The 15951-nt window shown below is 41.4% G+C and overlaps 1 protein-coding gene across 17 annotated transcripts in view; it reads left to right on the top strand.

Moving 5' to 3' along the window:
* Positions 1–7448: 7448 nt before the first annotated feature.
* The window catches only part of MYCBP2 (MYC binding protein 2), a 275403-nt gene continuing 266900 nt past the window's right edge, over positions 7449–15951 (top strand). For 15 of the 17 annotated variants that reach the window (XM_037727973.1, XM_017498830.2, XM_017498811.2 and 12 more), the window contains exon 1: positions 7461–8045. In XM_037727973.1, the coding sequence (XP_037583901.1) occupies positions 7750–8045 (296 nt within the window). In that variant the 5' untranslated portion in view covers positions 7461–7749. Of the gene's footprint in view, positions 8046–15951 lie in introns of all 17 variants that reach the window. The other 2 variants (XM_017498820.2, XM_017498814.1) reach the window with 2 other exon arrangements.

Below are 15951 nucleotides of genomic sequence, written 5' to 3' on the forward strand. Positions count from 1 at the left end.
AGACTCCATCTCAAAAGAGAGAAAAAAAAGTTTGAAACGTTGTTCAAACCTTCTATGATGTCAGAGTCAATATCTGTAACGCTCTTGGCCTTATCTCATGCCTCTTTTCTTACAGCTATGAGAGAAAATTCTGTCCATCTTTTAGGTATAAAGAAACGGGGAAGGAGAGAAGTTGTACCAGCAGATTTTCCTTTATTGCGCTGTTCTGAATTGTGTCACAAGACCAACTGTAGGTGCAGGACAGACTCACAGAGAAAATATTTCACTTTCTCCAGCCTCCAGAGTAGAGGCAGGCAAGGAAGAAGGGGATTTAGAGTGAGTGTGGGTGTGCCAACTAATATTTTCAAAGCAGATTTCTGTTTTGCTGCTTGAAGTCAGATCTGCAAGCTTTCAAGACCAGATGAAAGATGATAAAACACCATCATTTGGCTGAGAAACCAAATCAGGTTTATTATTTGGATGGAAGACCATCTGTATCATTCGGGGTCCAATCAGGAAAACAGATAAATGCATGCCAGGTCGTTAAGAGAGAGAACTGAATATGGGGAACTAATTGCAATGCTACTGAAGGAATAAAAAAGCCAAACAAGGGACAGAGACAGCTACAATCCCAGGGCTGGAGAGACCAAGGAGAAAACACTTACCAGGGTCCACGAGCTGGAGCTGTTCAGTGAGAACTGGCTCTACAAGAGGTTACCTGATTGCAGCTGGACCATGGAAAGAGAAGCTGTTCAGCAGAAGCTGGAACCACAGGGAAGATGGTGCCTAAAACAGAGAAAGAGAGAGAGATATTGATTGATTGATTGATTCTCCTGCTGCCTACTTTCCAATCACCTATTTCACCCCTAGGCTGAAGCTAATTTGAAACGAGCAAGGGAAGCCTAGCAAATGTAATTTGCAGGGATCATTCCGCTGCTGTACAGAGAAGAGCAGGGGAATGGACAGGAACGGACTCAAAAGCAAATAAGCAGATTCCTGGCATACCACTCCACCAACACCAAGGTAGACTTTAGAAGTACCTGCAGGTATGCCACAGTTTATCTCTGCAAGCAGTGTGGTCTTTGCTGTATCACAAAAATTAGTCATTTATTCAGTTCACAACATTTGGCATTAAATAGATAAGATTATATCTGATCCAAGAAAATTCTCTCACCACAAGTTAATTTAGGAAGACTGTGAAATATTTTTCATGACCTTTATGTTCTAAAAACTTTTTTAATAGCTTCTGGTCTAGTTTGAAGGCAAACCTGACATATAAAAAAAGGGGCAAAGTATTCTTAAGAATTTTTTTTTTTAATGAAGAACTGGTAAATTGGCTGCTTTTTACTAATTATAAATGAAAAAATATTCATCAAAATAGAAAGCTGAACTAGGCAAGGTTAAGATTTTGATGTTAAATTCAGATTAACTAACAGAAAATGCAAATTACAGATGATTTATGCTTTTTGAACCTAGAGATACACCATAGCTACTAGCCTTTGAGAAAAAAACTATACAACTATAGTCTGTTTTGGCTGTTACATGTCAAAATGTATCCATCAGTAAAATTTCAAAATACTCACTGAATTTATGAAAGTAGGCAATGTGTTTTGTGAGTTAACAAATTATACAAGAATAGGAAAACAAGTCTTTGCATTCTATTCTTCCTGTCATGTCAAGACACAGTAAATCTTTATTTGTAGACAGGAGTCTTTGTTAAGAAAACAACAACAAAAAACCAACTTTCTAATCCAAGTCTATATAACTCAAATTGTATAAGTGTTTTGTTACTTCTTCTAGCACAAAATTGGGACATCCCTCAAATAAGGGATCATTAATATATTAGCATAATATTGATAATAATAGGTATTGCTTGCTAGGTAGTATTTTAAGCAAGTAAGTTATACAGATTATTGAATGTAATCCTCAATCTAATGAAGTAGGTGCTATTATTACCTACTTTACTGATGAGAAGACATAGCATGAGAGAGGTAAAAGTCTTTCAAAAAGAAGACCATGCCTAATCTAGTCATTTTAGAATCATTTAGTTATATCTGGTTGTCTGGATTTACCAATAACCCTATTAAGGATATTTAAAGGAAACATTAATATGACAGAATTGCTATTCTATATGAGAATTTCAATGATCCTATTACTATTTAATTTTAGTAACAAAGATCAATCTAACATCACCACAGTTAAAACTGGCTTATGGCCAGATGCGGTGGTTCACGCCTGTAATCCTGACACTTTGGGAGGCCAAGGCAGGTGGATCACCCGAGGTCAGGAGTTCTAGACCAGCTTGGCCAACATGGCGAAACCCTGTCTCTACTAAAAACACAGAATTAGCCAGGTGTGGTGCCACGTGCCTGTAATCCCAGCTACTTGACAGGCTGAGGTATAAGAATCACTTGAACCTGGGAGGTGGAGTTTGCAGTGAGCTGAGATCATGCCATTGTACCCCAGCCTGGGTGACAGAGCGAGAATCTGTCTCAAAAAACAAACAAACAAACAAACAAACAAACAACAACAACAAAAAAATGGTTTCTATCCAAAAGGCAGGCAATATCAAATGCTGGCGAGGATATGGAGAAAAGGGAACTCTTGAACACTGTTGGTGGGAATGTAAATAAGTACAACCACTATAAAGAACAGTTTGGAGGTTCCTCAAAGAACTAAAAATTGAGCTACCATGTAATTCAGTAATCCCACTGCTGGCTATATACCCAAAACAAAGAAAATCAGTATGTAGAAGAGATTTGTTCACTCCTGTTTGTTGCAGCATTGTTTATAATAGCCAAGATTTGGAAGCAAACTTATTGATGTGTCCATCAACAGAGAAATGGATAAACAAAACGTGGTACACATACACAATGGAGTACTATTCAGCCATAAAAAGAATGAGATACAGTCATTTGCAATAGCATGGATTGAACTGCAGATCATTATGTTAAGTGAAATAAGCCAGACACAGAAAGACAAACATCACATGTTTTCACTTGCTTGTGGGATCTAAAAATCAAAACAATTGAACTTATGGACATAGAAAGTAGCATGGTTACCAGAAGCTACCAGTCGTGGGGAGTTCAGAGAGGGGAGGTGGGGATGGTTAATGAGTACAAAAAAACCCAGAAAGAATGACTAAGACCTACTATTTGATAGCACAATAGGGTGACTATAATCAATAATAACTTAATTGTATATTTTAAAATAAATGAAATAATGCAACTAGATTGTTTGTAATTCAAAGGATAAATGCTTGAGGGGATGGATACCTCATTCTCCATCACGTGCTTATTTCAGATTGCATACCTGTATCAAAATATCTCATGTATCCTATTAATATATACACCTACCATGTACCCACAAAAATTTTTAAAATAACAAAATTTTTAATAGAGTAATCCAATCGCTTATAAGCTATACTAAAGTTTTCAAGGTTGAAATGCTATAGTTTTAAAATTTCTCTTTTTAGAACAGTTATACTTTATATAACTTTCTGTATCAGCTGTGAATACATCCTCTGGGCTAAATGCATCACAACAATGAGATTTTGAAAGAATGTGATTTGCATTCAAATATATAGTATTCAATTCACTTACTTAGAAAACATATACTAGTATAGTTTAGAACAATTTTTCAAGGATAAAAAGATCAATATATAACTGGAACACAAATTTTTGGATATGGAAAAACTTGGACATATAATTTACATCTTTTAAAACTACTTTGAATAAAACAGAAAAAAAATTAACTCATCATACTTACAAATTACTGAATATCCCAAGGCCCTAAAAATACAGTTGTTTAGAGCAAGATGTGAAGACAGCCAGCAGTTGCAATATATAATTTACGTTTAAAATAATTTCGATTGCCATGTTGAATTTTTCCTTCAGCTTGGAGTATTAAATATATTATATGAATATACTTTATTTTAAAATCCAATATATTTGTTAAGAATATACCATCCTATTACCCTTAAAAAGCGAAGGTCACTGAAGAGTAAAGCATTTCTTCACTCTTCAGGCCTGAGTTTTTTGGTTTTTTTTCCAAAATGTTCTCAGCCACCAATTTTGTTTTTAAGTTCCCCAATACATTGTTGTACAAATCCAGGAAACAAACTCAGACTCTTGACCACAGCATTTTCAGCAGTCTTGATGTACATGATAGTGTATACATACTTCCTGTGTTTGTAATCTTGTAGCTTTAGTACAATATTAACCTTTTAAATGAAAACTAACAAACAACACTAATCTGTCCTCTTATATACACGTTATGGTTCCTGCCCTGTTATTTACTACATCAGCACCAGTAGCTTCCTTTAAAAACAAAATCGTTAAAGCTAAGAGTAGAAAAAATGTAAATGTGCTAAGAGGAACTGCGGTCCAGGTTTGCAATGTTAAGTGGAAAAGAACGACTAAATCTTTGATCACAAGGTGAAAGATGAAGCCATAGTCTTATTACCTGGGCATGGACCAGAGAGATCTCTTTTGCGAAATGAGCATACCAACCACAAAGACTAAAAAATACTACGCCCGTAATAAAATGGGCACAGGCAGAATTTGCCGTAGCTCAACGCCATTCTTTGAGGGCGAATGTGTCGTGGGTGAACTGCTGTCTAGTCCATTCCAACACTCAAGCCGCCCAGCGCGGCCCCCACGCCCCCCGGTTGCAGCCCTCTCTGTACACACAAATGCACACACGCCCAGTCCAGCCGCGGGAGGAAGCTAAGATGGCAGCGCTGAAGCACGGGGGGGCGCGCTCGGTGGGGTGGGGAAAGAAAAGCAAAGCCCTCTGTGTTTTTTCATTCTGCATAGGTCCCCCTCTTTCCGCAAACGCAAGGGCTGCGTTCGGCATTCAGTAGTAGAGCTCGCAGGGGCGGTGGGAGGGGACGCTTGCTTTGCATACTGCCAGAAACCCACGTCTCCGATCGGCGGCGACGGTTCGGGTGACCCTCGCGACTTGTAACCACACTCCCCTTCACGTCCCCTTGACAGTGGAATTACGGGTGACTCCAAACGCCTTTTTCTTTCTGGTATGCGCCCTACTCCCCCGCTATCCCAGGGGAGCCTTCCAAGGTGCCCAGCTGCCAAGGCGGTAGCTGTGGCAGTTGCAGGCACCGGGGAGCGCGCCGTACAGAGGCAGGAAGAGGAGGAGGAGGAGGAGAAAAAACGCTGCATTGGCTATCAATTCAGAGGAGAGCGACCGCTGCCTTGAAGGAAAAGCTGCCAAACGCCACAGAAACGCTACCCTTGGATACTTAAGTGAGCTTGTGCGCGGCTCTGCGCACGCCTAGTTGCGCAGCTCAGTGACATCTGGCTTCTTAGGAAGTTATCCAGTTTCCGGGTTTTGAGTGTACCCAGGAGGCTCCGAAGGGGCCTGTCTGGGACTGAACCGTACAGTAAGGATTGAAGCGAAATTAATGAATGGTGGGAAGAGCCCGGAGACCAGGGCAGCCGCGAGGGTCAATGTCCACTAGAAACTCTAAATGGGCAGTGACTGCACATTCTACCACCTGAGCCTGCGCTGTAAATGTTTTTCTGTGCAAGCAACATTCATTCATTCAACCAATATCTATTTCCCTCCTGTTTAGGGCTAGACCCTGTGCTAGGAACCTGTGATGATTGAACAGACACCATTGCTACCCTATGGAAAAGCCTAGTGTTTTGTTTAGTATGTGCTACCATTTGTGAAAAGCCATGTGCCAAGGTGGACATCCTAAATCCTTTAAGTCTTTCCTCAATCTCATGTAGTGGGTATTCTTTTGAGCATTATTCCGAGGAGATAATTTGCCCAAAGCCTGAAGTATTAAGTAGCACAGTGAGGATCCAATTCCAGGGTTGTCTGATTTCAGCGTCTTTTACCTACCCTGCTGAGTCTTGCAATAGTAATGGGCCCTTTCATTGTCTACCTGTCAGGCCTTAGAATTCTTTGAATTTAGCTGTCTCTGTACCATTGTTTCGGCTCTTACTCCAGGGTGAGGGGCTGCCTGGTCAACCCTGAGGTCTTTAACAGTGCTGAAGCATTAGGATAGAAATTTAGCCTAATAAATACTTATTGGATACCTACTGTGTGCAAAGTCCTAAACTAGGGGCTGAGGAAGACAAAAATAAACAACAAGTTCTGAAGGAAGTTAAAATAGGCAAGGAAACAAGACAAGTATAAAAACTTAAGAGGGCTAATTCCAATACTAAAATACTGTGATTCCACATGTCTGTCCCTTGTTCCTATGTTTTTCCCATTGTAATTATCTTTTTAAAAATCTAAATGAAATCCATCTATTATTTAAAGCTTCAGAAAAAATGCATTGCTTTCAGCAAACTTCGACCCTAAAACTAGAATTAACTTACTTTCCTATTCCCTGTTTTTTGCACTTCTCAAACACTAAGGAGGATTTTTTTTTTTTAAGAGAAGGCCATTCAAAGAAGAGGCACAGATATAAGAACCAGTACGTAGATGATAACAGTACTGTGATGACAGAACTTAGAAATTATTTGGTCAGAACTATAAATTAGGCAACTCTTCAAACTGAGTCAAAGGATAAAATGTAGTAGGAATCAAGGTGCATTCGCACGTATATTTCTAGAGCATTTACTTAGATGAGGTTCGTAGGTTAGCTTGAACAAAGGATTGAGCAAATGTTACTTTTTTATGATAACAATGTTAAGATTCATGATGGATCTGACATTTTCAGATGCTAGACAGTCTCAGTCACAATTATTGTTTCAGATCATATTCAAGAATTATCTTTAAAAATGTGTCTGGGCAGAAAAAAAATAAACCATTAAATGACCACTGCCAAGAGATAAAAGCGCACCCTTAGGTGAGTGAGGAGTCAACAAAAGAATAATTTTAAAAATATTATTGCATTAATATTTAGCTCTGTTTAGAACAAGAATTTGGTAATGACTCTGGCTTGTGAATACTAGCCTGTTAATTCTACTTTCACACACAAGAAAGAATGTACCAGATTACTACCTGTCTTTGTAAGTAAAAGCTATTTTAAACAAGCTTACATGCCAATGACAAAAAAAACATCTAAAATAAGATCGCTAAAGGCACTTCTAATTGGGATAGTCTTCTCGCCCTTAAACTCTGAATTAACCATCACAATTCATAGTAAATCTTCCCGTTGGCAGCAGAGCCTTGGGGAAGAGGCAGCAGGAGTGCGCGTACTCCTCCTCTGGCGACTAGCACGTTCCCTCTCGCTTTCTGGTCCTCGTTCTCCCACCTGGAGGGAACCTGAAGTCCAACGATAGTAGCTGACAGTTTCCCCAGCACTTTCCTTACTCTTCCTCAAGCTGCCGGTAAAACCCGGAGGAGTGGATTGCTTCAGATTCCGCATCATCCAACCGCCCCAAACCCAAAGCCCCGAGGCGGAGGGAGTGGTGCGGAGAGGGGGTGGGGAGGAAAGGGGGCTGCAGTTACTGAGCATGTGCGAGGAGTGGCGCATGCTCAGTGCAGCCGGCAGCTTCCCATTGCGGGTAGTCCCGGCGGTGGTAGCGGTGGTGGCGGCGGCACTGGCGGCACCGCCTCCTCCTCACACTCCCGGGGTGGCGGGGTTAGATGAGCGGCCCCAGTAGCGGCGAGGGCGGCGCGGGGGGGAGGAGGAGAAGAAGGAGGAGGAGAAGGAGGTCGCTGTCTTTGTAGTCTCCCTGCTGCGGGAGCCAGAGGCCGCCGCTGGAGCCGTCGTCGTTGGAAAAGGGCTGTGTGTGCGCGCGCGTGTCTGCCCGCCCGGCCCGCGGAGACTAGGCGGCGGCGGCGGCGAGGATGATGATGTGCGCAGCAACTGCCTCCCCCGCCGCCGCCTCCTCGGGGCTCGGCGGGGACGGATTCTACCCAGCCGCCACCTTCTCTTCTTCCCCGGCGCCGGGGGCGCTGTTCATGACGGTTCCCGACGGCTCTGTGGCTGCTGCGGGGCTGGGGCTGCCCGCCGCGGACTCCCGGGGTCACTACCAGCTGCTGCTGTCAGGCCGGGCCCTGGCCGACCGCTATCGGAGGATTTACACAGCCGCGCTCAATGACAGGGACCAGGGGGTCGGCCTCGCTGGACACCCAGCCTCCAGGTGCGTCCCCGGGGTGCCCTTCCTTGCGCCCCATGCCGCGCGTGCACACGTGTGTGTGTGCATGCGTGTGTACCTGCGTATTTACTGAGTGTCCAGCCCGCTCTGGATGCCGGGTGGTAGGAGCACTTACCGGGATAGGAGGGTGCGGTGGCTGCGGTTTCTGCTCTAAGTGTGTGTGCGAGTGTGTGTGTTTGCCTATGTGGGGGCACAGTGAGGGGTGGTAGGGGAGCCTGTGATGCTGGAAAAGGCGGATGGTGCTGGTCGGCTGTGACACGTGTGTGTATGTGACACGTGTGTGTATCGTGGAGAAAGGAGTTGGCATAGGTAGGGAGGGTAAGAGAGTGGCAAAGGAAGTGGCGTTTTCAGTGTCTCTGCCGCAGTGTTATTTGCACGTGCCCCCTCTCCCGTGACATCCTTTCCAACCCTTTCCACCTCCCTTCAATCTGCCTTTTAGTAAGGGGAGTCATGGTATAGATTAAGGGTAGTGTCATATTTATAGGTTGAGTTTTGGATAAGCAGGCCTGAAGGATAGGCCTGAGGTTTGGTTTGAAAAGATTTATGAATACGGGACGCAGATGAAGATCTATGTAGGTGCGAAAGGTGTCTGACAGAGATTTTTAGAGCTGTACTTTGATATCCAGGCCTTTTGGTTTTCTGGAAATGAGGTTGCAGTTGCTCTTGTGATCTGATGTCCCATCGGCCATTTCTCTTCACCTTCTGTTCGATTTTCTCTGTTACTTACAGGCTTTAGAGTAGAGGGGGTTTTGTAGGGAAAAGGGGAAAACTGCAGAACTTCAAAATATGACAGCTAGAAAATCTGAATAGTGCCTAGATCTGTCTCTTCCACTTAGGCTGGCTACACCTTCAGCTTCCTTGATGTAGATGTTCAGTTAGTTTCATTTTCTTTTTCTTAAAATGTGGGTGCTTTTTTTTTTTTTCTTTTTTTTTTTGCTTAGGGCTCTCCTTTTTTTTTTTTTTCCATGCCCTTACATGCTGCATACCCTGAAGGATGGTAACTGACTTGTTTCATTAGCTTTGACAGTGGTAATTGGGAGTTGGCTTCATCTTTTTTCCCACAGCTTCTTGGAGTACATGGAGAAAACATAGTAGGAAATTGTCAAAATGAGTTAGAATTTGCTGTTATTTATTGAATGTGCAAATTTATTAGGCAACTATTAGATGTCTTTTTCTCCCATTGTGAAAGGGACGACGAGGCTGTAATGTCAGGTATTTGTAGTTTATCACTGTATATTATGGCTTATATGTTGGAGTGAGTTGTAAAGATGGAGCCTTGTTCACACTTTCTCTAGGTTAACCAGTCTTTTCATGTCTGTGTTTGTTTACAGGACAGGGCACAGAAGTAGTTTTACCATATGGATGTAAACGTGCGTAATTACTTTTTGCTATCTGAACTGAAGGCCAGAATGGCACAAGTCTGTTTGTTGCTAATGTTTTTGAAAATAGCCCAAAACCACATGAGACAGTTTGGCCTGATAATTAGGTATAATTTCAATCTGTAAATCTCTAAATTATGGCACCATAAGAACATCTTTACAAACTCCTCTCAAATAATTTAAATTTGTTTTGTGTATGGTGTCCAGACTTATAGAATAATTTGTGACTGGTATGTTCCTGTTTTGACTCTACTACTATTGTAATATGATTTCTGTGTATCTAGAACTATATTAACAGTTTTAGACAAAATTAATATAGATTAATCACATCAAATTTGTGAATTTTTTTTAGACTTTGGTCCATTTTTGTACAAGCCACTGATGAAAAATAATGAAGAATTAGTTCAGGTTTACGTTAGGATGTTGCCTGCTAGTGCTTGTTCAACACAACATTTTGGTTTATTAAAGTTCACATTTTTTAATAGAAAGTAGCCTGCAACTACTCTTGATTGATGACTTGATTAAGAATTAAATCACATTTCTTATTAAAGGTGATGGGGAAATTAGAACTGGGGTTTCAGCTCTGAATGAATGATGTAATTATTTGTACAGGAACACTAGTTAGAGGAGAAGATGAGATCATTTATAGAGACTGAACGGAGCAAGAATAGAGGATGAAGCTCTAGTGAGCATCAGGTTCAAAGGTGTGAGAGAAAGGGGACAGTGAAGGAAATGGAATCAAAATTAAGAAGAGAATCGTGAGACAGAAGCCTCTGTGGCTCCAGGGGAGTGGATTGAAAATTCTCAGAAGTGGTAAATGCAGAAGAAAGTGAGAACAGTTTTCAGGTCATTGGTAACTTTTGAGGAAGTGGTCAGAATAGAGGGATGTGGTGAGAAGTGAATGGAATGTGTTTGGGTAACTCAAGGGGATTTCAAAGTTGAGGGAAGGATATTCAAGTAGAGGAGGTTGGGTGGGATATGCAAGTGTGGGAGGCTAAATGGAGAGACAGAATGAAGTTAGGAGGGGATAATTGATAGGGAGAGGTCAAAGGGATCTCAGGGACAGAGTTAAGGTGACAGGTGGAGAGGTTAGCCATCGAAAAAACCTAGGATCAGAAGAGGCAGAGGTACATATTTGTTAATATAAAGACTGGGAGTTTATTGAGGATAGGAATCATATCCTATTCATTTTGATAATCCCAATATCTAGCAGATTTTTTTGGCATGAATTCTGTAAACATCAAGTGCTTGCTCTGTGCTAGGCACTATTGCAAGTGCTGAAGATATAGCCGTGAGCAAGATAGACAAGGTCTCTGTTGTCTTGGAACATCCACTCCAGTGGGAGAAATAGACAATTCATAATTTCAGTTTGTAATAAGTAACTGTGAAGGCAATAAAACCTATTTCATGTGATAGGGCAATTTGTAGTGGGGCTATTTTAGGTAACATGGTCAGGAAATATCTCTTTGAGAGTTGGCATTTAAATTGAATTGCAATGATGAGGCAGATGTAGAGGATGAATGTTCTGGAAAATTATAAAGGCCTTGAGATGGGAACAGATTTGTATTCAAGGAACAAAAACATGATGAGTGAGTTATCAGTCAATGTTGAATAAATTAATTACTCTATGCTTTAGGTGTACAGTTGAGAAGCTGAGAGATTCAAACTTAATGGACTCAGTGACTTTGATGATAGTCTAACAAAGTGGTTAAGAGCTTGTACACGGAAGCTAGACTGGTTTTGCATCCTGGTTTTGTCATTTGTTAGCTGTGTAACCTTGAATATGTTACATAACTTCTGTGCCTCAGTTTTTTACTATGTGGAATGGGGATCAAATACTAACGTGAATTGTTTTGTAGATTAAACGAATCAATATATGTACTTGGCATGTTAAGTGCTCTGAAATACTGGTTTTTTTTTTTTTTTTTTTTTAGAGCGAGGGGTTTGGGGACTTGTAGAGAAGGCAAGGATCATGTCTTACTCTTTTATTTTTGGTCTCAGTGACTATGTAGAATGTGGGAATAACTCTTTCATTTATCCAGTGACTGAATAGATACGTTTTTGAATGAATGAGGCCAATCAAAACCGGAACATTCTCTTGGCGAAAGAGGTTGGACAGGAAATGTATAAAGGAATGTTTGATCTGTTCTGAATGTGAATGGCGGCATAGCCATGCTCTTGGGAGGCACCATAGCACAGTGCCTAAATATTAGCGCTCTGGAGCTGGACTCCCATAGTTCAAATTCCGCATCTACCTTTTTCTACTTGTGTTAAATTGGGCAAGTTAATTAGACTTTCTTTGTTTCTTTACTTGTAACTTTATAGCGTTATCAAAAGGACATGATGTATGTATGTAATGGGCACATGATAAGGGCTGCTTAAATGTTATCTGTTGTTACTATTGAAATCACATTTAAAACTCCAGTCAGTATGGCACTGTATGTTTTCCACACAAAGTAGAAATGGAGAAAACCTAGTTGAGTTGATTTGGGGTTAAAGAAAAAAGAAATGGAAGGTTTGGTGACAGTGTTTGACCATACGGTAAAAAGGAAAGTGATGCCAAGAGGGAACTGATAGATTGGAAGATAAGGAGGAGTCAGGGTACCTGGGTCCTGGAGTCGTGGGAGAACAATGTTAGTGAAAACAATAGAGGGGATTGCGACCAAAATGGGGATCTAAACTTGACCTGCTTAGTTCTTTCAGCTGCCTTATCTCTTTCTTGCTAAAAATGATATTTGAGTCCATTCTTCAGATGCATGGGATTTTGGTTGTAAGAGGTTAGTCATTTTAGCAAAAGTTCAGGAATTATTTTATTTATTTATTTTGAGACAGGGTCTCAATGTGTCACCCAGGCTGGAGTGCAGTGGTATGAACATGGCTCACTGCAGCCTCAATCTCCTGGGCTCAAGCGATCTTCCTACCTCAGTCTTCTCCAGAAGCTGGGACTACAAGCATGCACCACCATGACCAGCTCATTTTTTATTTTTTGTTGACAAAAAAGTAATTAGCTGGGTCTCACCATGTTGTCCAGGCTGGTCTTGAACTCCTGAGTTCAAGTGATCCTCCCATCTCCACCTCCCAAAGTGCTGGGATTACAGGCATGAGCCACCATGCTCAGCCTGTTCAGGGATTATTACTTGGCAGTAACCATTGGCCCTATAAAAATTTATAAGACACAGATTCATAAGACATAGATTCTAGATTTGAGTCTGTTGTCTATCTGGGAGTGCAAGGTACAAAGGCAAATACTTAAAGAAGTGTTAAATGAAATGACTAAGAAAGTATAGCCTATTGTGACAAAGGCGTGGCATTCTAGGCTGGCTCAAAAGCATGAGCAGAGATGGGAAAGCCCAGTTTGCATGTGGGTAATAGTAGGAATTTTGTTAGAGCTAGAATGCAGGTATGTCATGAGGGATGGTAGTGCAATTCATTCTGGAAATGGAGGCTTTGGCTAGGATGGGGCATCTTGAAGACCAAGGTAAGAATTAGATTTTATTCAGTAGACACTATCACCCTTGATGGTTTTAAGCTATGAAGAGATGTTATTTATTGTAGGAGTATATCAGGAAGTAATGTGGGATTGCATCTGTATGTATACGTCTGTATTTGTGAATAAGTAGTAATTTCCTTTATGTAGCTGTTACATCAATGGAATCCTGTATAATATATAAACATATGTTAAGGCAAAAACTGATCTGTTGGTATACTGGTAGGTAGAAATGTGAAATGAATTAGTTTCCCAATTTAAGAGGAAAATCTTGCCTCTGGGCTTAAAAGGAAAATAAAAATGTCAATCTAAAAATACTTTTGTACTTTAAAATATTTTTTTAAAAAGTCAATAGAATAGTCTCACTTTTTTCTCAAAAAACAGATTAAACATTTAGGTTTTCTGAGGAGAGGTTAGGTTAATTGAGGTCTAATTTACATACAATAAAATTCATCCTCTTTAAATGATCATTTGAAGAATCCTGAAACCAGCACCACAGCAGCCAAGTATAGAATGTTTCTGTCACTTCAAATAAAATGTTTCTTCAGGCCCTCCTACTTCTGGTTCCTGACCACCACAAATCAGTTTTCTCTCACTAATATTTCACCTTTTCTAGAATGTCGTATAAGTCTAGCTCCTGAAGGTCAGGCGCCCCAGATATTGTTCATCTTTCTGTCTTCAATCTGTATTTCCTGTAAGTGGAAGTTAGACCTTAAGGGCTTATTAGGTGCTGGTTAGAAATCTTTAGCAAGAATATTGTATATGGTGCTGGGTATTGCATATTGCATTCCATCCAGAGGTTGTGAGGTTGTCTCTTTAATATGTTAAATCTGATTACTTGGGTAGGACGGTAACCACTAGATTTCACCTCTGTAAATGTATGCTTTTTCCATTTGCAAAGAGCAAGTAATCACAGGGTAAAAACTTGAGCACATTGTGAATATCTTTTACCTAATACTTTTAGCATTCTTTGATAATCCTCATCTGAGTCAATAATTTCATTAGGCATTTCAAAATGATGAATTAAAAAATAATTCTAGCTGGACACAGTGGCTCATGTCTGTAATCTCAGCACTTTGGGAGGCCAAGGCAAGTGGATTACATGAGGTGAGGAGTGAGACCAGCCTGGCCAAAATGGTGAAACCCCGTCTCTCTACTAAAAATATAAAAATTAGCCAGGTGTGGTGGCACACACCTGTAATCCCAGCTACTTGGGAGGCCGAGGCAGGAGAATTGCTTGAGCCAAGGAGATGGAGGCAACAGTGAGCCGAGATTGTGCCACAGCACTCCAGCCTGGTCGACAGAGTGAGACTCTATCTCTAAATAAATAAATACATAAAATAATTCTGTTATTTCTTCTATATTTATTGGCTGGCACTCTTCTGCAAAGAGGAGTTTTCCTTCATCAACTGTCAGTGAAATGTAGTTCCTTCTAGTAAAGCAGCACAAATGCTTAATTCTCTTCCCTCATTAGCCAAATTGGTATAATAGTCCAGTGGCAGTGTGGCAGGTGCTATGGTTAGCCACTCAGATCCCCTCTTTCAGTCACATGTTCTCTTAGCTGTTGGGAATATTGGCAGCTAAAACTGATTGCAGCTGAGTCCCACTCCAGGCATTACCCTGATCCAAGAGTTGCCTCCCCCAAAGTCATGCCTCCTCTTCAGGGGCAGTTTACATCTAATATCTATTCAGTGTAGGGATATAAATGCCTGATGCTTTTCTATAAGACAAGCCAAGCTTGAAGTCTGTCCCAACATCAGAGAGCTCCCCCATGGGTCTGGCTGAGGCCGTCCTTTGACTGCATTGCAGATCAACTCCTTCCTCTGTTCAGTCTTAACATCTTTCACTGCCCCAGGGTTGTTGGTTCGGAGGGCACACCCCAATAAACTTCTGGTGTGCACATCTGCATTTCAGTGTGTTTCCTGGGAACCCTACTACCCAAAACAGTTGGTGCCAGGAGTGGTCTCAGAAAGTTGCCTTTAAAGTGAGGTTTTGAAACTGGATTATTGTCTGCCTGGCTGGCAATGAGAATCTCATTCTGGTGCTAGATGGAGCGCTAATACTGATAATGCTTGACAGGTACTGTAGCTATGCAACTGTTAAAACTTTCACTGGTGGTGAATTGGAATGCTGTTCCTGTGGAAGGGAATGCACTGGTGGGTACACTATTTTCGGCTTTTGAGAAGTTTAGAGAATCATCAGATAGCCTTGGTAAATAACACTGATAGATCGGAAAAAGATGATGCAAGGTGGAAGGTAATTGAGGGAAGAATGTAAAAGGAAATTGATTTAGCAGCACTTAAAGGAACATGTATATAGTGAAAGGAAAAAAATCCAAGGATTAGACTCAAGACTTAATTTTAAGGATAGCAGAGTGCCAGGGTGGGTAGAATTCTCAGTTATGCTGGGGTCAGTGTTCTGGTTGGGAAGGAATTCTGACCCTTAGGATGGGGCATCAAGGGCGCTGGAAAACCTTGAAACCCCAAATTCCTCTAACCCTCTGGGCCTGCAGAAGTGGCCTTCTTCTACTAGCTAGACGGTAGTTGCTTGAAGACTGTGCTGTCCCTCTTACCCCCAGCTCGTCCTCTCTCTCCTGCTGACTATCACCAAACCAACAACTAGGGTTAAGTCACAAGAACACCTAGTGCTAGATCTGCTAAGGGAAGAAGGGACTGTACATACACAAACACACACACACAGAGACACAAACACGCAAACACACTTATGTTCCCAGACTGCACCGAGGCACTCCAAAACACCACCGTGGACACACAAGAATACTGTAGGATATTTCAGAATTTTGAAGGAAGCACAGCAATGTCTGTCACAAACTACTAGCTTGAGGCAGTTCACAGTTTTGACATTAGTTCATGCTACATTAATGACGTCATATTTTTGCAGGGTTGGATTTTTAGTAGTTGCAGTACGGATCAATCACTGCGCAAAAGTCAGTGTGGAACAGGAAAGGAGGGTGGCGTGTTCAGCCTCATTCCAAGTTTGAGAAGTTGTTCTGTGTCTAACAGGC

The sequence above is a fragment of the Cebus imitator genome, unplaced genomic scaffold, assembly GCF_001604975.1.
Source record: "Cebus imitator isolate Cc_AM_T3 unplaced genomic scaffold, Cebus_imitator-1.0 Scaffold252, whole genome shotgun sequence".
NCBI lineage: Eukaryota > Metazoa > Chordata > Mammalia > Primates > Cebidae > Cebus > Cebus imitator.